The sequence below is a fragment of the Bos taurus genome, chromosome 7 (assembly GCF_002263795.3).
Source record: "Bos taurus isolate L1 Dominette 01449 registration number 42190680 breed Hereford chromosome 7, ARS-UCD2.0, whole genome shotgun sequence".
Lineage (NCBI taxonomy): Eukaryota > Metazoa > Chordata > Mammalia > Artiodactyla > Bovidae > Bos > Bos taurus.
The window spans coordinates 58,544,339-58,566,550 of NC_037334.1; the positions used below are offsets into that span (position 1 = coordinate 58,544,339).

General features: G+C 40.8%; 1 protein-coding gene and 1 non-coding gene across 3 annotated transcripts in view; both read left to right on the forward strand.

Annotated features, from left to right (window-relative positions):
* STK32A (serine/threonine kinase 32A) overlaps positions 1–22,212 on the forward strand; it is a 133,296-nt gene that overhangs the window by 86,962 nt on the left and 24,122 nt on the right. For both annotated transcript variants that reach the window (XM_005209541.5, NM_001105047.1), the window contains 3 exon segments: positions 3,989–4,026; positions 13,464–13,553; positions 20,552–20,649. In XM_005209541.5, the coding sequence (XP_005209598.1) occupies positions 3,989–4,026; positions 13,464–13,553; positions 20,552–20,649 (226 nt within the window).
* Positions 9,481–9,557, forward strand: MIR2284Y-7 (microRNA mir-2284y-7). The gene has a single exon (NR_107790.1). It is a non-coding gene; the product is annotated as a microRNA mir-2284y-7 (primary transcript).

Here is a 22,212-nt window from a genome sequence, read left to right on the forward strand (position 1 = left end):
CTGTGTGGATAATGGATTGTCAGGGAACAAGAGGAGAAGCAGGAACAAGGCACTATTACAAATTTCCACTAAAAGATGATGGCGCTGGTTCTGAAGATGGTGATTCTTTTGGGTGTGTGTGTGTGTGTGTGTGTATTTCACTGTAGTAAAATATACATCACATAAAATTTATCACTGTAACCGTATGTAAGTGAAAAAGTACATTAGGTACATTTACACTGTTATGCCACCATCACCACTGTCCATCTCCAGAAATTTTTCTTCATCTCAAACTGAAACTCTATAAACATTAAACAATAAATCATCCATCCTTCTTTCGCTCAGTCCTTGGGAACCATTATTCAGTTCTCTGTCTCTGTGAATTTGACTATTCAATCTAAGGATTTCCTATAAGAGGAATCATACAATAATTGCTCTTTTGTGCCTCGCATATTTCACTTAGCATAATGTCTTCAAGGTTCATCCATGTTCGAAAACATCAGCATTTTATTTTATTTTTTACAAATATCTGTTCAAATACCTGCTTTCACTTCTTTGGGGTATATACCCAGAAACAGAATTACTGGATTGAGTATTAATTTCATGTTTATTTTTTTTTTTGAAGAACCATCATAGTGTCTTAGATAACTGTATTTTATAGGTCAAGTTATCAAGGCTGCTGAGGGGCTGGTATTATGAGTTAAGAGAAAAAGAAGAAATAATAATGATCTCCCAAGGTTTTTGTTTTTATAATGGGAGAATATTGGTATGGTATACTGGGCTAAGGGCCTTGGGGATAAGAGGGTTTTGGTGTTTGTGTTGGATGTGATGGATATCAAAGGGTCTCTTTAGGATATATATTTATATTTATCATGGCTGCTAAACATACAGATGGGAACATCAGGCAGAAAATTTCATTTATTATTAGTCTAGAATGTCAGGGTTGGCAATAAAAGGTATATGCGACAGGTCATGCTGCACAGGGGGTAGGCTCTAGTGATGGCAGAAGAATGATCAAGGAGATGGGAGTGAAGAAATAATCAGGGTGCATATTTTCAGCTTGCCTGGGTAACTTTAGGAATAGCCAGTTTTGGTAATTACCCAGTTAAACCATCTTATAGATTGCCTTAAATGAAGGAAACCATTCAGGATTATTGGAAAAGATGAAAAAGATAAAAGGTGGTGCTGCATTTCTGAACTAGAAAATCTCACCTTGTTCTAGAAGAAATTTTAATACAGTACCTGGGTTTATTTTCATTTCCTTTCTCCTGCTACATGAATAAACAGTCTTATCACACTGCTCTTCACCCTTAGTGATTTAGAGGTTACTTCATCACTTTTGAGAAAAACTATGTACTCAGAATCTCTGCTTATATACTTTATTTTTCTGTTAAGAGTCTACTTTCCCTTTTCTACAGAGAAAGGATATGAGAAAATATCCTTTCTCTAAAGTTAATAGTAAACATACCTCTTTACCACTTCGAATCCCTTTGACAAGGTTCCTCATGAACCTTTCTTACCCTCTCCGTTCCTGGGGCAACTAGATCTCATGTATCTATTTCCCATATTCTAACACAGTGACTTATCAAAGTAGACAAATATTTGATGAGTAAATGAACATCAGATTGAAGTAGGACATACCACCTTTAAAATATGACCTCTCTGATCTTTGTGCTGTTCTTTAAGCTAGTTTCTGGGGAAAGTAGTGTATATAACAAAGCGTGGCTATAACAATTTTTTTTTAATGATGCTTAGAAATTTAATAGAAGGCCCATAAAGTGACAAACCCATAGCAGTTCATTCCTCCCAGCAAACCCTCATAAATTCAGACCACGAAATCATTATGTTCATCCTGCCTCTCCCTTCCTGGCAGGGTTCCTCAGAGCCTCCTCCTCATCTGGTAAACACTACCTGATGCTCACTGATGCCAGTCTGAAAGAGGTGGCAAGAGCCTAATGCCTGGTTCACCTTGAGCTTTAAGCTGCAGAGTGTTTGATGGTGCCCTATAGTGCTCTTGTATATCCTGGTTCATATATTAATCAAGAAGCTGCCCCTGCCATCAAGGAGTTCATGATCCAATTGGAGAAAAAAATTAATAGAAGTGTGATAAATGTTATGATGGAAGAAGTATACCATGCAGAGCATGTCGGAGGGGCCACTGACTCAGAAATGGAAAATCAGGAAAGGCTCCCTGCAGGAAGTGGCATCTGAGCTATGTGGTGAGAGATGAATCTGCATTTTCTGGGTGTAGCAGGTCAAGGCTCTGATTCGCACAAAGGAACAACAGAAGGTGAAGGGATGGGGGGAGCATTTAGGAGACTCCGTGTACTGCACGTGGCTGTCGCCCAGGAGTCAGACTAAGAGGGCCTTTATTTTATGTGAATGCATTTAGACTTGATAATTTTTGAAATGAAATCCATCAGAGGGGACGGGATGGGGTCTGAAATATTGAGACTTTAGCCAGAGAAACATCCAATTTGAAACCCCCTCCTGCTCTGTGTTTCTAATAAATTGTACCCTGAACAAGAGAGAAATTTGCCACAGCCACAAATGATCACTTATGAATCCAGAACTAATTTTAAGAAACTAATAAACTAAATGAGAAGATATTTAAACCTTATGAAAGTACCCATGTACCTGCCTGTTGGCTGGGGCACATACTTGGTTCTCTCTGTAGGTAAAAGGCTTGTTATTCATTAATAGTGTCAAGAAAAGGGGACTCTGACAATCTTGGTCTGTCAAAGGCTCAGGTCACCTTATTCTAAAAACATAAAAGCCTCTTGACTAGGCTGAAGAATGTAATCCCAAACCTGTTGCAGAATTTCTTCCCTAATGACTTCTGTGAATTTGGGTTGAAGGGCTTTAATGGTTTGTTAGGGAAGGGCAGTGAAAGCAGGAGTGTGGAAGACGGAGGGCTGTTATGAACTGCAGAGCAGTGCTCTCATTGAGGACCCTGCTTACAGTAATATTTGTTTCTTGAGGACTTTTAAAATTCTACAGATCAATCCTCTAAGTATTTACCATCAAACTTCTGAGTATCTACCATAAAACTATTCCATTGGATGAGGGTGGGTTGTATTCCTTTCTGTGGATTTAAGGAACTTATCAGTGCATGGAAGACTGGTCCAAATCCTTTAATTACCAACCCTGGGAATAAGACTTTTTGAGTCACTAGAGGCATTATCATCCTAAGAAAGATTCTGATCTCTGCAAGTTGAAAGTATAATCGCAGTTTTGAAAATGTAATGGAAAAGGTTCTGCCTGGGGTATTTTTTGAGTTACATAGGATCCCTCTTTCTTGGTTTGTGAAAAACTAGAAGAGATCAGAGGCATTATATCATTAGCATCTTCATCAATTTATATTCAGGAATCTGAAGTTTCATAATGTGTCTCTCTGCTTCATCTCAGTCAAGACTTACTACCCATTAATTTATGTTTTGTTAAGACCTAAGGGGTAGAGAGTATGAACAAACCATTATTTCTCTAAAAAAAAAAAAAAAAGTATAATCACATCATAGACCATTTTGTTTCTCATGGTCTTTAAACTCACTTCATCTGTGTAACTCTAGAGTTATATGGACAGCAGTGACGATTAGTACCGCTGCCTTATGACAGTGTAAATGCCGTATGATCTGTGGAGCAATACTTACATGCTCGGCTATAACCCATTATAGAACTTAAGGGTCTGAGAGCTTTGGAATGAAAAAGACCCAGGTTCAGAGCCCAATCCTTCTGTTTACTAGCTCTGTGACCTTGGATTAAGTGACTTAATTTCTTTAAGCCTCAGTTTTCTGATCTAGAAATTGGGGGTATTACTGGTTATCATCTCAGTTCACTGTGAGGATTCAGTGAGACTGTGATGAAGGGCTAGTACCTTGTTTCAACCCTAGCCACCATTCTTGAGAATTTCGACCTTTATCCTGTGTTGTTGCTCAGTTGCTCAGTTTGGTCCGACTCTATAGTTCTGCTTTATTATGAGCTACTTTCTCTTTTCTTTTTCCTCCCCTAGGGATATGAAACCTGACAATATTTTGCTTGATGAACATGGTAAGTAAATGATTTGTTTGCAATCAACCACTTGATACACATGTGCAACAAATTGATTATCCCCAGCAGAGGAGTACTATACGTGGAAAAAGTGTCTTGCTTGGTTCAGTTGCATTGTTGGTACAAACTCTATTTAATGGTGGGACGGACCATATGGGGGAACTTTATCACTTATTGCAGTGGCATAGAACACTAGTACAGGGGTGCCCAATAGCCATCCGCAGCCTTTTAGGAACCAGGCTGCAAAGCAGGAGGTGAGAGGTTGGCCAGCTAGTTAAGGTTCATCTGCTGCTCCCCATCAATTTCCATCACTTGCATTACTACCTAAACATTACTGCCCCGCTACTCCCCATCACCTCCCACTCTGATCCATGGAAAAACTGTCTTCCACAAAGCTGGTCCCTGGTGCCAAAAAGGTTGGGGACTACTGCACTAGTACACCCATAAATAGCCTGAATTTACATAAGGAAAAAGTTGTTCTCTTTTCAGTTTTCTTCCATTTCTACCTATTTCTTCAAGAAAACCACCCCAGTTTTGGGGTGCTACTGCTGCTGCTGCTGCTAAGTCATTTCAGTCGTGTCCGACTCTGTGCGACCCCATAGACGGCAGCCCACCAGGTTCCCCCATCCCTGGGATTCTCCAGGCAAGAACACTGGAGTGGGTGTGCTAGTTTGCCTTAATATCTCTATAGAAATTATCTTCCTTTTTTTTCCCATAAAGACAGAAGAGACCTCAAGTATAGAGCATTCGGTAGGCAATAGTATCTACTTAGAGATTCATGCGGAGAAGGCAGTGGCACCCCACTCCAGTACTCTTGCCTGGAAAATCCCATGGACCGAGGAGCCTGGTAGGCTGCAGTCCATGGGGTCGCTGAGGGTTGGACACAACTGAGTGACTTCACTTTCACGCGTTGGAGAAGGAAATGGCAACCCACTCCAGTGTTCTTGCCTGGAGAATCCCAGGGACAGGGGAGCCTGGTGGGCTGCCGTCTATGGGGTCGCACAGAGTCAGACACGACTGAAGTGACTTAGCAGCAGCAGAGATTCATGACATTATTTTGTTCTCATTTTGTCTGCTTTTAGGCTTTTCTTCTCATCAGGGCAAATTTTTACATTTATATAAGAGATACTTAGTTTTCTGTTTAACCATTTTCAGTTAACAAAAAATCAGTCCATTTAAAGAAACCTATAGAGTAAGTAAGGGTCTATGTGGTACCCAGAGGGATAAGGCAGTGACCATGAAGGTGAAAAATGAACACCTGAAGTTCAAGAAACACTGATTGAAAATGTCCTGTAGAAAAAGCTTTGACTAACAGTGATTAAATGTGTATAATCTCCTCCTAATATTATTTTAATGGACATTTGGATTTATTGGTACATCAGTACAGAGTTGTAGAACACACAGCCTGCATGTTATAAATGTTACAGAGGCAATAAGATCCTTGTTAAATTTTCAGAGAGCTGCTGGGTGAGGGAGTCCTAAATCTGCTAAGCTCTGTATTCATCTGACTTTTACAAAAGGGATTTACAAGTGGGGCTGAAACTCCACAGACTATCCATGGTTCATTATTTATTTACCTAATTCCATTTAAAACCTGGTTTGCCACGTGTGCTCTGAGTGCCAAGAAATGCTTTTCTGTTGACCTCTAATTTCAAAGCTCAGCATCATTATTTATTTATGGACTGTCTAAAAAGATTTTTTCCACTTTCTTCCAACGCCTTATTTCTTCCTTCCCTTTACTGCTTCTGACATTTGGGAACAGATTCTCTGAAATTCAGAAATGTGGGCACTGGTGAGACAGCATGAAGGTGACTTTCATGAAAACACCAGCTATCTCTGCCTTCAGTAGGAAGCAGGATCCCCCTCATGCTGGTGTGAATAAACTCTGTGGAGCTTCACAGCTGTCCTCTTCACAACCCCAGCCGCTAGAGGCCACCTCTACACAACATGATAGAAAAAGGTGCCCTGTGTGCCCAACACAGTCTTGGGAAGGTGAGCACTGGTCACACAGAGCCTGGTTTGGGGTTCTGTCCCCACTTCTTTCTCAGCTGCTTGCCTCTGTGCCCAGTGTATTGCTTGAATATTTGTCAGGATCCTGAAAGGAGACATTGATCCTATCAACCAAAACCTTTCCAAAAATCACCTTCCATTTGGAGAACATTCCAGACTTGGATCTCCAGTGTGACCTCATCTTATTTCTACCATGAGGTCATCCAGCTCTCATTCAAAGTCTTTCTCTTTCTCATTTTCTTATCAACTTGGTGCTTGTAGATTAGGAGAAAGATCCAGGAATAAATTAATCTTCAAGTGTAAACACCCTTAGAGACTACCCTTGGGAAAAATTAATTGAGTATTGTAGATAAGGTTTCCCAGGTGGTACAGAGTCACTGAAAGCTGGATCCTTACTTGACTTTACTAAAGAATTATTGATATTTTGATTCCAAAAGGGATATACCAAATATTGTACACGTCTACTTCTTAGGTCTTGTGTTTAAACAATTTTGTCTGACCCTTAATTCTCAGGTAACTGTACTTTCAATGGCCTATTCTGCCTTTCCCTCATGCATGTAGGAAGCTAACGCCCACTTTTTCAGGGCATTTTATTATTGGCTGGACTGTGGCTCAGCTGCTTAGGGACTGCAAGCCAGCAGCCCATGCTGCCTGGTTCCCTGTCTACCCCTGTTACCTGGTGTACTATTTACAAAGATACTTTTCACTCTTAAACTTTGGGGTTTGAACAGTGACCTAAGAGGAGCTTTTCTGTATTTTACCCCCATCCTAAACTCAACTGGAGAATCATTGCAGTCAATTAGAGAAACACTGTCTTGGGAAGGACTGGGTATGTGAATGAGAGAGAGATGCAAACACACAAGATTGAGGGTCATTCTCTAAGCATTGTCCTAGGGATCTCTTCTGGAAAAAATTTTTTGAGGTTATTTACTGTCTTTTTTTTCAGGTTTTGAAAAACCTAGCTTTCAGGCATTGTTGGCCAACCCAACTGACTATTGGGTTGGCCAAAAAGTTCTTTTGGCTTTTTCCCTGAGATGTAATGGAAAAACCCAAAAAACTTTTTGGCCAACCCAATACTCTGACATGAAATTCCTGGTGGCTCATGTATGCCTCTTGCATGGGGATTTAGCAATTGCAAGGATAACTGCTCCTCTCTGATATACCTGCTATTCCCATTTCTCCAAGTGAGCTGTGTATTACACCATGTGGCTTATATTTAAATTCAGTACCATCAGTAACAGGGAGAAACTTTGTATTACTCTTACTGAGTCATACTGGTTCATGTTCATCAGAAAAGACCGATATTTAAAGGAACCAAATCCTTTTGTAAATGGAGAGTCCTTCTCCAGTGTGAATGAACATTCCTTATACATCAGAATTTGACTTAATTTTTTTTTTTTTTAATTTAGAGCACACTGTCCTACTTAAATGGCTCACTCACTAGTTCAGAGCCTGAGATGGCATTAACTCTTGGATGGCTCATAACCAACTGTTCTGATATATGGTTTCCATATCCTACCAACTTAAGTACTCCATCCAATTCTATCAGTTCAATAGTGTCTAAATTCTTGTATTTTTTTTTTCTAAATTATTCAGGAAATAAGTGCTGCCTACAAAGGAAGAATAATGTCTCCCTGGTATATCTGAGAGAATGACAATTACCACATTATCTATAATTTAGGTTTCTTGATACCCTCCCTTTGTCACAGGGAACAGAGAAAGGCAAAAACTCAGTTTAGGGGTGTGAGGAAGAACCGAGCCTGCTACTTTAATAGGTTCTTCTTTGCAGAGTCCCAAAATGTACCTAAAAATCAAGTGTGTAGCATTTTTATATATAAACAGACACACACACATATACCACACACACACACACACACACACCCCACACACACAGTAGGACACTGTACCTTAGCCCCAGATAATCAGGTTTATAAATCTCAGCTAGTGTCTAAGGATATAAATTTTTAATAAGAATCCTAGAAAACTGTGGCACCATTTTTGAGTTAGGGAAATTTTTGAAAGCTAGGAGCCATGCCAACCAATTGGTTATGGTGTCCTTGAGGGCTGTGTTGAGAAACATCCTCAGGCTGGACACATGCACAGTAAGAAAGAGTATAAATAATGACTGCAGTGATGACTCAATCCAGTGACTCAATACTGTGAGCTCCAACTTTTAATGTGATTCTGTGCCTCCAGGTACAGAGCTGAAAAGAACAGGCAGATGGCTCCCTAGGGTGCTCAATTAGGAAGTTCTGGGCCTTGTACTTGAAAACTTCACAGTAAAGCAGTGTTTCTAACTGGATGCTTTTGTTCTGCTGTCTCTCCCTGCAGAGGTGAGACAATGTCTGCAGACATTTTTGATGGTCAGTATATCAGCCAGGAGTGGGAAGTGCTTTTGGCATCTGGTGGATAGAGGCCAAGGATGCAAGTAAGCATTCCACCATGCACAGGACAGCCCTTCACCACACAGATAATCAGGTCCAAGTTCTCAGTCAGTTCCAAGGTGAGAAACTCTGATCTAAGGCTCCCTCGGGACCAGGACTTATGGGGAAAGCCAGAGGGGTCCCTCACTCTAAAGCAATTTCTATGTCCCTCCGTTAGTAGGGCAACCAGAGCTTCCTCTGTGAGCCAGAACTCAGATTCATTTCCACAGCACAGAGGGGAACTTGGCAGAAAGGTCCCCAAGGTGAGCCGAGGGAAGTACAGCAGCATCCTGGGCCTGGAGCTGAGATGTCGGGCTGGTGCAAAGGCTCCGTGAGGCTCTGCTTTCCTCGTTCAGCTTGAGGGCACTAGGGTGCAGTTTCTAGTAGATGTTGGCCCTCAGATGATTCCTCCCAATCGTTTACTATGCATCCTGGTGAGAGAACCCTGAGCCAATCAGAAGTCAGTGTTTTGAGTTTCTTCAGATCTTGGTCTTACAATACTGTGCAAAAAGTCTTTGGACAATTCATAACTCAGCAAAAGAGTCCTAGACCATGATAGATCCTAAGTTCTGCTACTGATCCTAAGTAGCTCTGCTACTTCTGAACACTGAGAACTTAGCCACAAACAGCTCTTCTCTGAAATAGGGATGACTTCACTAGCCCAAAGGGTATGAAAACCTTTTGAAAATTGTAATTAATCATACAAATTCAAATACTACTTATATGATAAAATTAACACTCTTTTAACCACATTCAAAAGAAATATAATGAGTACTAACTGTGGTTAAGATTTTCTACTAAGCCAGGTCTTCTTTTAAAAGCATGATCTCAAAATGAACTGGGTGTCAGAATCATCTGGGGAGCTTGTTTAAACACAGGGCTTCCACCCTCAGAGTTCCTGATTCAGTAGGTGGGGGCAGGGCCCAGGAGGCTGCATCCCTATCACGTTCCTGATGCTACTGGTCTGGGGACCACACACTTTTAGAACCATTTGGTTCTCAAGCATCCTCTAGCTTCTGCTGGGTTAGCCAAAAAGTTCGTTCGGGTTTTTCCGTACCCGCATATGGAAAAGCTTGAACAAACTCTTTGGCCAATCCAATACTTCTACATGAGCATAGTCAGTCTCAGGATTGAGTCGGCTTAGAACACCTACTCAGGCTAAAGTCAAGGATCCCATGCCTGGCTGCCCATCTGAATCACCTGTGGAGTTTCTTGGTACTATTTTTAACCTGGATACCTGGCTCTCCCACCCATCCCACTGCAATGGGGTCTTAGGAGAGAGAAGTCCAGGCATGTGTGTTTTGCAAAATGATGCCAGAGCATATGATCATGACAAATAGCAACAATTGGATGATACATACTTCCTGTGAAATGCTGTTAAGTCTTCCACAGCATTATTTCATTTGATCTTCCCAACAACCTCATGAGAAGACCACTATTATCATCCCAACTTTACAGTCAGAATCAGTCACCTTTTTGAGGTAGTACAGCTAATCAGTGGTAGAGCTGAGACTTAAAGTCAGGCAATCGGACTCCAGAGAACAAGCTCTTAACCACTAAGTCTCCAGACTCCCCTATTTTGTATCAAACCTTGTGAACCAAGGAGCCAGTGCTTTGAACATGAGGGAGAAACAGAGAAAGAAAATACTGAAATAACCTATATTACGATAGTGCAAGCTCTTGAAATCGTCTCTTGAAACCATTTATGTAAGAATGCCTTCACTTTCAGCTACTGTTACTTTATTAAGATGTCACCAGATAAAAACAAAACACTTTTTTTGCATCAAGCAAAACCCTGGTGATAAAGACTGAGATTTATCATTAAGAGTGGGCTGGATGCTATTGGGGAGCAGACAGTGAAGTCGGCAGGGGGAGTGGGGTCTGTGGGATGTGGAAGAACAATCCATGGCACCCCCTCCAGTTACCACCACATCTCATCACAATCACAGAAGCATGCAAATGGAAATGCCAACACTTCCAAGATCCTCTCAAAGCATATGACATTCGTGCCAACCAACACAATGAGCTTGTCTGCCTGAATGGCTGGTAATGCCCTTTCCTACTCCTGGCTGTGAGCACAAGGACACTAATACACTCTGTAGGGATTGCTCTCTGCTGAACTTGAGTGTTAGACCCACACAGTATTGCCATGAGTATTAAGGCTGCAGAGAGACCCTGCTGCTGCTGCTAAGTTGCTTCAGTCATGTCCGACTCTGTGCGACCCCATAGACGGCAGCCCACCAGGCTCCCCTGTCCCTGGGATTCTCCAGGCAAGAATACTGGAGTGGGGAGAGACCCTAGACAGCATCAAGTCTAACCGTTCCTTTTTTTTTTTTTTTAAAAAAAAAAAAGGGAAACTTACATTCAGCACAGGAAAGCAACCTCAAGTTTACAAAGTCTTAGGGGCAGAATTCAAGGCAGGACCCAACTCACCTAGCTCCCAGTTTAGGGCTCTTTAAACAGCCTCTTTAAAAGTAGAACTTGACTTTTCTCCCTTACTTTCCCTAGATATATTATTTTATTTGTGATCACTGGGGGACAATCTGAACTATCAGACAAAAAACTACCAATGATAATTCAGAAAAACAAGGAGAGAAAAGAACTCTTTCTTGGCAAAGAAATATCGATTAATATGTTTATCCACAGTCATGTTCTCTTTGTATTAATGTTTGTCTCTTTAAAAGATTCCATAAGAGATGCTTGGAAATTTGATATTTTGAATAGTTCTTATCTGTCCATCTCTTGATACTCACATTCTGTACCAACTTAAAATGATGCCAATAGACAAAAATTGCCCAAGTAGAACTTACCAGAGTGTGAGCTCTTAAAGACCAAGGTTAAAACTTTTTGAGGTTGAACTACAAATTTACAACCGGCACTAACCTTTTCATAGCATGACCTGGCTCCTGAAGAGTTGATGGTTTAAGGTCTTATTGGCCTTGAGGATAGAATAAGTGAGCTTTTACTGTCTGTTCAGTTCAGTTCAGTTACTCAGTCGTGTCTGACTCTTTGCGACCCCATGAATCGCAGCACACCAGGCCTCCCTGTCCATCACCAACTCCCGGAGTTTACTCAGACTAACGTCCATCAAGTCAGTGATGCCATCCAGCCATCCGATCCTCTGTCATCCTCTTCTCCTCCTGCCCCTAATCCCTCCCAGCATCAGAGTCTTTTCCAATGAGTCAACTCTTTGCCAAAGTACTGAAGTTTCAGCTTTAGCATCATTCCTTCCAAAGAACACCCAGGACTGATATCTTTTAGAATGGACTGGTTGGATCTCCTTGCAGTCCAAGGGACTCTCAAGACTCTTCTCCAACACCACAGTTCAAAAGCATCAATTCTTCGGCACTCAGCTTTCTTCACAGTCCAACTCTCACATCCATACATGACTACTGGAAAAACCATAGCCTTGACTAGACGGACCTTTGTTGGCAAAGTAATGTCTCTGCTTTTGAATGTGCTTTCTAGGTTGGTCATAACTTTCCTTCCAAGGAGTAAGCGTCTTTTAATTTCATGGCTGCAGTCACCATCTGCAGTGATTTTGGAGCCAAGAAAAACAAAGCCTGACACTGTTTCCACTGTTTCCCCATCTATCTGCCACGAAGTGATGGGACCACATGCCATGATCTTAGTTTTCTGAATGTTGAGCCTTTTTGTTTTTAATTTAAATTTATTTATTTTAATTGGAGGCTAATTACTTTACAATATTGTATTGGTTTTGCCATACATCAACATGATGTACACGTGTACACGTGTTCCCAATCCTGAATCCCCCTCCCACCTCCCTCCCCATACCATCCCTCTGGGTCATCCCAGTGCACCAACCCCAAGCATCTTGTATCCTGCATCGAACCCAGACTGCCAATTTGTTTCTTATATGATATTACACATGTTTCAATGCCATTCTCCCAAATCATCCCACCCTCTATCTTTCCCACAGAGTCCAAAAGACTGTTCTATACATCTGTGTCTCTTTTGCTGTCTCGCATACAGGGTTATTGTTACCATCTTTCTAAATTCCATATATATGCATTAGTATACTGTATTGGTGTTTTTCTTGTTGAGCTTTAAGCCAACTTTTTCACTCTCCTCTTTCACTTTCATCAAGAGGCTTTTGAGTTCCTCTTCACTTTCTGCCATAAGGGTGGTGTCATCTGCATATCTGAGGTGATTGATATTTCTCCCGGCAATCTTGATTCCAGCCTGTGCTTCTTCCAGCCCAGCATTTCTCATGATGTACTCTGCATAGAAGTTAAATAAGCAGGGTGACAATATACAGCCTTGACGTACTCCTTTTCCTATTTGGAACCAGTCTGTTGGTCCATGTCCAATTCTAACTGTTGCTTCCTGACCTGCATACAGGTTTCTGAAGAGGCAGGTCAGGTGGCCTGGTATTCCCATCTCTTTCAGAATTTTCCACAGTGTATTGTGATCCACAGAGTCAAAGGTTTTGGCATAGTCAATAAAGCAGAAATAGATGTTTTTCTGGAACTCTCTTGCTTTTTCGATGATCCAGTGGATGTTGGCAATTTGATCTCTGGTTCCTCTGCCTTTTCTAAAACCAGCTTGAACATCTGAAAGTTCATGGTTCACATATTGCTGAAGCCTGGCTTGGAGAATTTTGAGCATTACTTTACTAGCATGTGAGATGAGTGCAGTTGCGTGGTAGTTTGAGCATTCTTTGGTACCCAATTGCAGATGGCATATATTGTTCATTAGTTTATAAAATTCTTATATGCCATTTTTAATTGCCTACAGGCAGTAAAAGCACAATTTTTCTGTCCGCAAGGCCAGTAAGTATGGTCTTAAACCACCCCCCCTCCAGGAGATAGATCATGATATGAAAAGGTTAGTATCAGTTTGTTGTACAGCAGAAACTAGTGTAACTTTGTAAAGCAATTATACTCCAATAAAAAAAAAAAAAACATTTTTTTTAAAGAGAGAGAAAAAAAAGAATGTACAAAGTAAGCTCCTAACATTCTCTGTGGCTGTCTTCTCTCGCAGGGCACGTGCACATCACAGACTTCAACATTGCCACAATGCTGCCCGGGGAGATGCGGATCACCACTGTGGCCGGCACCAAGCCTTACATGGGTACGGGTCCCCTGAGCTGCCATGGCCACTAAGAGCAAAGCCTTGTTTTCCATTCCTGTGGACACCGTGTACTGGAGGTCCAGTCATCTGTAGGGCCTTGCAGCTAGGAATGACAAGTCCCTCTCGGACTTTACCTGGAGAGCTTCTGATTTCACAGGTCTGAGGTGAACCTCAGGAATCTCCTTTTAGCAAGCATCCAGTCTGATCTTGATTCAGGAGGGCGCCACAGACTACCTGTAAAGAACGTTAGCTTATGAGTTATTAAGGACAGTTTCTACCTACTTCCTGATGAAGAATATTAATAGTTCATTCAATAAATACCTACTCATTACCTCTGTTTTTAGGTGCTGGTGATCTTGTAGGGAGCAAAACAGACAAGGTCTCCAACCCTTGGGGCTTACCTTTTAGTGAGAAGAGTTTAAAAAAAAAAAAAAAAAAGAATCACATAGAGAAGGTACAGCAATAAGTGGGATGGTAATAAATGATTTAAGTATTACTATAACCACGATTTACATACTCCTGCATAAGGATGTAAGTTCACAAAGTGCCTTCCCATTATAATTTTGGTTTTAGGTGTATCATCGCTATAACCCCATGAGCAGTTTGCAGGCAAAATATTTGAACTTGAAATTAAAGGCAAGAGCATTGCCACCTTCTTTCAATATTTCATTGTCTTACTTGCAGAACTAAAGAGAGGAAAAACAAGTCATCTGTAGGGGAAAATGAGCCTGATTTTATGTGATGTTTGAAAACCTGCAAATTTCCTGGCTTCCAATTATCTTCAGGGGTATTAAGTCCCCTTTGTCACTTTTAAAATAATGGACACATACAATACAGTCTATTTTCTGCCCCAAATCCACAGTACTCAAATGATAAAGAGGAATCTCCAAGCCTGCTGGTCTGAGTTTATTCCCCAGGTTTCCTGGGTTTCCATATTAAGGGCTATTTTCTTGAAGCCAAGTCAGAAAATGTGCATCTGGGTTTTCCAGGCCTGGTTTCCATGGTGAGAGGAGTAAAGGAAGATGATCTTTCTTTTCTCTCCCCAGTGATTTTAAATACAATGCCCATATAATTTGATTCTCCTCAAAATTGGCATTTCCAGTCTTTTTCACCACATAGAGCTAAGAAATTGGAATCCAGTCAAGTTTCTCTGCCCTCTCTACCCTCATCCTTATAATTAACAATTACCAATATTTATTGAAAGCCTTGTAGGGATCAGACAATGTGTTAAGTGCTTTGCATTCATTGACTCATTTATTTTTCTCAACAACCCTGTGAGGCAAACTGTAATTATCACCATTTTACAATGAGGAGAACAAGAAATAATTTGCTCAAGATCACATGGCTAATAATTGAAAAAGCCTACATTTAAAGCCAGCTCTTTTTGACTTTAGAAATTCAAGCTTCTCCCTAAAAGAAAGATAGAGAGACTTTAAAACATATGTATGTATGATTCTTAAATGGTTGTAAACCAAATGAGGTAGGCCAAGCTTAAGCTCTCAGAAATATTTCTAGTTTTATTTTTAAAAATGAATATCTGTCAGCACTTATATCTTCATCCAGAAGTTGTTCTTGCCTTTGATTTTTGGATGGGAATCTTTCTAAGAGATATCAGAGGTGGATGTCTGCTTTCTTTTTTTGAAAGTTATGTTCCCAATAATTTGGTAAAGTCTACCTAACAGATATTCACCAGCACTCTTTTTAAAGTGTTTTTGATAATTAGCAATGAACCAGAAAGAAACAAATTCTAAAAAGAAAGAAAACTAGGATGAAATACTGAATGAAGTTCATAGGAATATACAATATGTTCTAACGTAAAATGCTAAACATATTATGCATCAGGTCCTCAGCTCTGGCAAAAAGAATATGGACCATCTGCCAGTTCTTAAGTACCTTCACCCAACAAGGAAGTTTTGCTTTTTTGAATTCATCATCTTCTACCTGCATGCTCTTTCCAATCACTCCAATCCTTCCTTCTCCCCTCCCTAGGTCTGTGTGAATATAATCAGGATCACCTAGAGCTTAACTAATTAAAATATTCATGTGCATCATAAACTAAGTATTTTTATGTACTAGCATCTACATTCTGTGACTTTTATCAATAAATCTTAATTATTATAGCTTTATAATACAGTTTAACAGATGCAAGTCCCTTTATCCTTTTTTCAGAAAACCTTTATTGTTCACATATTTTACAGAGGAAATTTAGAATCATTTTCATAAATCCCATGAATTATTTCTGTTGCACTAAATTTATTTATTTTTATTTATTTATTTTTGCACTAAATTTATATATTAGTTTTGGACCCTTTCTTCATGTCCTGACCAGAATCTACTGTCCAGTTGCTTTAAAATCTGAAAAGCAAAGCAAATAATGGAAATCCAGATAGCTAATAAATGTATTAAAATGTGGACAAGCTTATTAGTAATCAGGAGAATGCCAATTTAAACCACAAGGGAAGACCATTATGTACTCAATTGATTGGAAAATGTCACAAGGTTAGTTAATGCCAAGTGTGGATAAGGAGGTTGAGCAAAGTGAAGTCTCATGCGTGGCTGGTAAGAATGTTAATTGGTACAACCACCGTGGAAAACAGTTTGATGCTATCTAGTATGTGTGAAGATGAGCAGCCCATCCCCAGCATTTCCCCTCCCAGAAATGTAACCTAAAGATAGATGGACTTAGAAGAATCTTACATATGCAGGAATATTCATGAGAGCCTTGTTCAAAATAGCCCCAATTGAAAACAACCTAGATGGCTATTAACAGTAGGAAACAGGTAAATTACACTGTATTTGTATAGCTTTGAATGTGAACAAACTATGTGCAGCAAGTTGGAGAAGTTTTATACACATAATGTTGAACAAGAAGAGCAAGACACCAAAGAAAACAAGGAGTAAGATTTAACACACACACAAAACACACATACTCATGTTATTTATACATACATGTTATACACACATCTCTTATACAGACATACAAACATAACATCTATATAACATATATGTTTCTGAAATAGGGAAAACTAAGATGTTGCTTAGAAATGCATAAACAGAGTCAATCTATGTAGAAAGGCAAGAATAAAATTACCAACAGAAATTTGGGATAGTGGTTACTTCTGTTTGTAACAGGACAGGACCCAGTGATGGGGTCAAGATTCTATGTTGTAAGGTTACATGGCCATTTGGTTATAACTGCTCATTAAATTCTTCTTTTAAGTTTTATTTACTTTTATGAATGGAGATACGGAAATATTTAAAAAAAACAAACAAAATACTCGATGTTCTTTTTGAAGGAAACAGTCCTTCGCCACCTCTATGTGTGTCACCTCAGAGATGGAACATTAGATGGAAGCCCTCAGCGTCTCCCTGCTCTGGCTTTTCAGCACTGTGGGGGTTCAAAGAATTACCTATCCATTACGCTTTTGTGGCGGAGAAGGCAATGGCACCCCACTCCGGTACTTTTGCCTAGAAAATCCCGTGGATGGAGGAGCCTGGTAGGCTGCAGTCCATGAGGTTGCTAGAGTCAGACATGACTGAGCGACTTCACTTTCACTTTTCACTTTCATGCATTGGAGAAGGAAATGGCAACCCACTCCAGTGTTCTTGCCTGGAGAATCCCAGGGCCGGGGGATCCTGATGGGCTGCCATCTATGGGGTCGCACAGAGTTGGACACGACTGAAGTGACTTAGCTGCAGCAGCAGCATGCTTTTGTGGAGAAGGCAATGGCAACCCACTCCAGTATTCTTACCTGGAAAATCCTATGGACAGAGGGGCCTGGCGGGCTATGGTCCATGGGGTCGCAAAGAGTTGGACACGACTGAGCAACAACATGCTTTTGTACGTTGCCCTTTTTTCTTAACGTTCTTCCCAAATTCCTCAATTCCTAGCCTACTGTGAATATTTATTGAATGAATAAATGCATATTCAAATGTCTTCATGCTGGAATACAGCGTATGTAGGAGAGGATTCTACTCATAAAAACTTCAAGGGTGGTCCAAGACAAGAGAATACACAGCTTTTATAGATGTTTATTCTGTTAGATGTTTTCTTAGCACAACGGTCTGTTTATGTCTCAAAGTTCTCTGCAGCTTCTCTGAGATGTCTATCACCTGTCACCTGGTGGGACCACATCTGATGACTTGCTATGAGATAATGATAAGGGAGGGCAGAGTTATAGTCCACCGCATCCAGTCTGTGGGGGCACTGTGGGGTCAGGACCATTATCTGCCAACCTTTGTGGGGAGCTGTGACTCACAGAAAGAATGCAGTGATGCATGAAAGGTGAATTCACCAGGGGATGAAGCCTACTTAGTCCTGCTAGGGGCTTTTACAGTCAAGATCAGTCCTGGCATTGGGATGTCAACATCGTTCGTCTCTAATTGGATATTGCCCACAGAATTTTACTTGAAATTGAGTGCACCAGGCAGGGCAAACCCATGAGCATTTCCTACATCACACCAATTTCCTTTGTTCAGAACTTGCAACCTACTACCGGAAGCTCGGGTCAAGTGTGCAGCTTTTGGCTAGCTAAAATTTCCAGTGTTACAGATGGTTGTCCCTCTTGAAGAGTATCTAATTTTTTGAGAACTTCCCAGGTACCAGACACTGTGCTGAGATTTTGGCAGCCATTATCTCATTTAGTTTCTCACCTCTGTAAGAACTGCCTTCTCATGATCCTTGCTGATGATTCTGACGCTCAGCCCACTAACTCAGTTAAGGTCACGGTAAGTGGTGAAGGCAGATTTTGAGCCCAGACAGCCTGCTTTCACAGCTAAAGTTTGTAAACAGTGCTTGATTGACTGATTGATTCAGTATTGTTCATTCATTTAGCAAGTTTCTATTAAGTGACTCTAAATGGCAGATTGAGTACTGGACAAGCAAGCAGAGAAGAGACCTATCCTTGCTTTCTACATCATTCTCCCCACTCCATCCTTCAGAAGTTAGGTCTATTCTTGGGAAAATGGGTAGAAGGTTCTCAGTGTGTTAGAGAACATGTACCTGGAGATATCCACTGGAATAAGATTGACTGAGGTTCTGCCTTCCACTGGAGTCACTTGAAAGAATTGTTAGAGAAATGGAGATCAAAACTACAATGAGGTACCACTTCACACCCATCTGGATGGCCATCATTAACAAGTCTACCAGTAGCAAATGCTGAGAGGGTGTGGAGAGAGGGGAACCCTCCTACACCGTTGGTGGGAATGTAAATTAGTGTGGCCACTATGGAAAACAGTATGGAGATCTCTTTAAAAACTAACAGTAGAATTCCCATGTGATCCAGCAATCCCTCTCCTGGGCATATATCCAGAGAAAACTAATTCAAAAAGATAAGTGCACCCTGTGTTCATAGCAGCACTATTCACAATAGCCAAGACATGGAAACAGATGAAGATGAGGTCCATATATACACTGGAATATTACTCAGCCATTAAAAAGAATGAAATAATGCCATTTGCGGCAACATGAATGGACTCAGAGATTATCACACTAGATGAAGTCAGAAAGACAAATACCATATGATATCACTTATATGTGGAATCTACTATATGACACTCTTTCACACCTATCTATGAAAGAGGAACAAAATCAGGGACATAGAGAATAGACTGATAGTTGCCAAGGGGGAGATGTGGTAAGGGGAATGGATTGGGAGTTTGAGATCATCAGATGCAAACTGGTAAATATAGACTGGATAAATAACTGGTAGCTCTGCTGGTAAAGAATCTAACTATAATGCAGGAGACCCCAGTTCAATTCCTGAGTCAGGAAGTACCCCTGGAGAAGGGATAGGCTACCCAGTTCAGTTTCTTGGGCTTCCCTGGTGGCTCAGACAGTAAAGAATCCGCCTGCACTACAGGACACCTGGGTTCGATCCCTGGGCTGGGAAGATCCCCTGGAGGAGGACATGGCTGCCCACTCCAGTATCCTTGCCTGGAGAATGTCCATGGACAGAGGAGCTTGGCGGCCTACAGTCCCGGAGGTTGAAAGAATAGGACATGACTGAAGCAACTAAGCACAGCACAGACAACAAGATCCTGCTGTGCAGCACAGGGAATTATATTCAGTAGCATGTGATAAATCATAATGGAAAAGAATATAAAAATGTATATATATATGTATATGACTGAGTTGCTTTGCTGTACAGAAGTAATTAACACAACATTGTAATTCAACTATACTTCAATTTGAAAAAAAAAAAAAAAGGAAGAATTATGGAACAAAGAGTCAGTGCCCCACGACTGATGTAAAACTATATCACTCTGAGTGCCCCGCCTTTCTCCTCTCCTTTATCCCCAGTATCAGGCTGCAAATGCTACTCTTGCCTCTTCCAGATGACTCCAAACTGGAAAACCAATCTCCTGCATTTGGAGCCAAATTCTGAACATTGTTTGGCACAGTAATACAAATTTATGTCCTGACTACAACCCTTCCAAACCAAGACAATGAAGTAACATCTTCTCAGCCTTCTGCTTACAGAGTCAGCCAGACATTTGAGGCCTGATGAGATCCCATTTTTAATAGGCACATGTTCTAAGTCAGGAAGAATTTGTCCGTTAAGGCCTGTGAATGCTTGTGTGTGTTGGTGATGAATGAGAAAGACTATAAAATTAGAAAATTTGCCTACAGAGAGCAATCTAGCAATGGATGATAAACACCCTAAAAGTGTTTATACCCTGTTCCCTGGTAATTTGCCTTTGAAGGAACATGTTTGAAGATAGATTTGTTAATGTCCTCAGGGAGCAAAGCAGGCTTCCCAGGTGGCTCAGTGGTAAAGAATCCACCTGCCCATGCAGGAGATGCGGGTTCGATCCCTGGATTGGGAAGATGCCCTGGAGGAGAAAATGGCAACCCATTCCAATATTTTTGCCTGGAGAATCCTATGGACAGAGTAGCCGGGCAGGCTACAGTCCATAGGGTTTCAAAGAGTCAGACACGACTGAACACGCACAATTCAATCGGAGTAAAACTAACTTAACTCTTCTGTGTTTTTCAGCACCTGAGATGTTCAACTCCAGAAGAGAAGCAGGCTATTCCTTTGCTGTTGACTGGTGGTCACTGGGAGTGACAGCATATGAGCTGCTGAGAGGCCGGGTACAGTAGAATTACATTTATCTTTGATTATTCTTCCAGTAAGTTTCATTTTTACAGTGAAAGGATTGAATTTTTTTTTTGGCTAAAAATCAAGTCGTTTGTTTCAGAGATGAAATCAACTGTGCCATGTGATGCTGGTTGCACCCCTTGGGGTTTCTGCCCATAATTAATTCACTCTTCTACATATGGAACCAAGAATGTGAGTTGACATTAAATTATGCAGATAAAATTAAATGAATTATAGGGAAATTATTAACTCCCAGAGAGGGAAAATCAATACACCTCATGCCCTATCTTGTATAAATATATTTGTTTGTTTAAAGAAAATCATTTTGCAGTTACAGTCTAGGGCTTTGATTCAGACACACTTCCCCAAAGGGAGTGTGAATTATTAATCCAACACAATTCATGCCCTGTCTTGTTGGATTTCTGTCTTTCATTTGGGTCTCGGTTCTGGGCTCAGTGGCAAATTAGAGTAGTTTCCTTTTAAAAGTAACATTTCTTAAACTCAGAAAATGCCTAATTTTGCTAAGAAGAGATTTTTTTTCTCCCTCCCATGTTATTGTACCTCCCGGTAGTTCCCTGTGATTGGATGTAACTGGGAATGTAATGGAGAAGGCAATGGCACCCCACTCCAGTACTCTTGCCTGGAAAATCCCATGGACGGAGGAGCCTGGTACGCTGCAGTCCATGGGGTCGCTAAGAGTCGGACACGACTGAGTGACTTCACTTTCACCTTTCACTTTCATGCACTGGAGAAGGAAATGACAACCCACTCCAGTATTCTTGCCTGGAGAATCCCAGGGACGGGGGAGCCTGGTGGGCTGCCATCTATGCGGTCGCAGAGTCGGACACGACTGAAGCGACTTAGCAGCAGAGAATGTATTAACAGCATTAGTTTCAATTTTCTTTTCTTCTTTTGCTTAAGAAAGGTGAAAGAAAGTGACTGTTAGGTTGCTGAATTTGTATCTACATATATGTTATCAGCTATAGTGAACATTACACTTATATTTGTTGTGCTTGTTGTTCAGTCCCTAAGTCATGTCTGACTCTGCGACCCTATGGACTGCAGCACACCAGGCTCCTCTGTCCTCCGCTGTCTCCTAGAGTTTGCTCAAATCCATGTCCACTGAGTTGGTGATGCTAGCCATCTCCTGTGCCCCCTTTTCTTTTTCCTTATTCAGCTCGTAACTAAAAGTGTATATGCGTTTACCAGCCTCTCCCTATTTTCCCCACCCTCAACCCTTGGCAACTATACTGTTCTACTGTTTCTATAAGCCTGACTTTTCCCCCCAAAGATCCCATATAAATGATATCATGCAGTATTTGTCTTCTCTGTCTGACTTATTTCACTTTGCATATTGGACACAAGGTCTATCTATGTTGTTACAAACATCAGGATTTCCTTTTTTCTTATGGCTGAATAATATTCCATTACTCATATATATTGTACGTGAATATGTATTTCATATGTAATGCTCCATTATTCTTTTATAATATATCCATATCTTCTGCAATGCAGGAGACATGGGTTCAATCCCTGGGTTGGGAAGATCCCCTAGA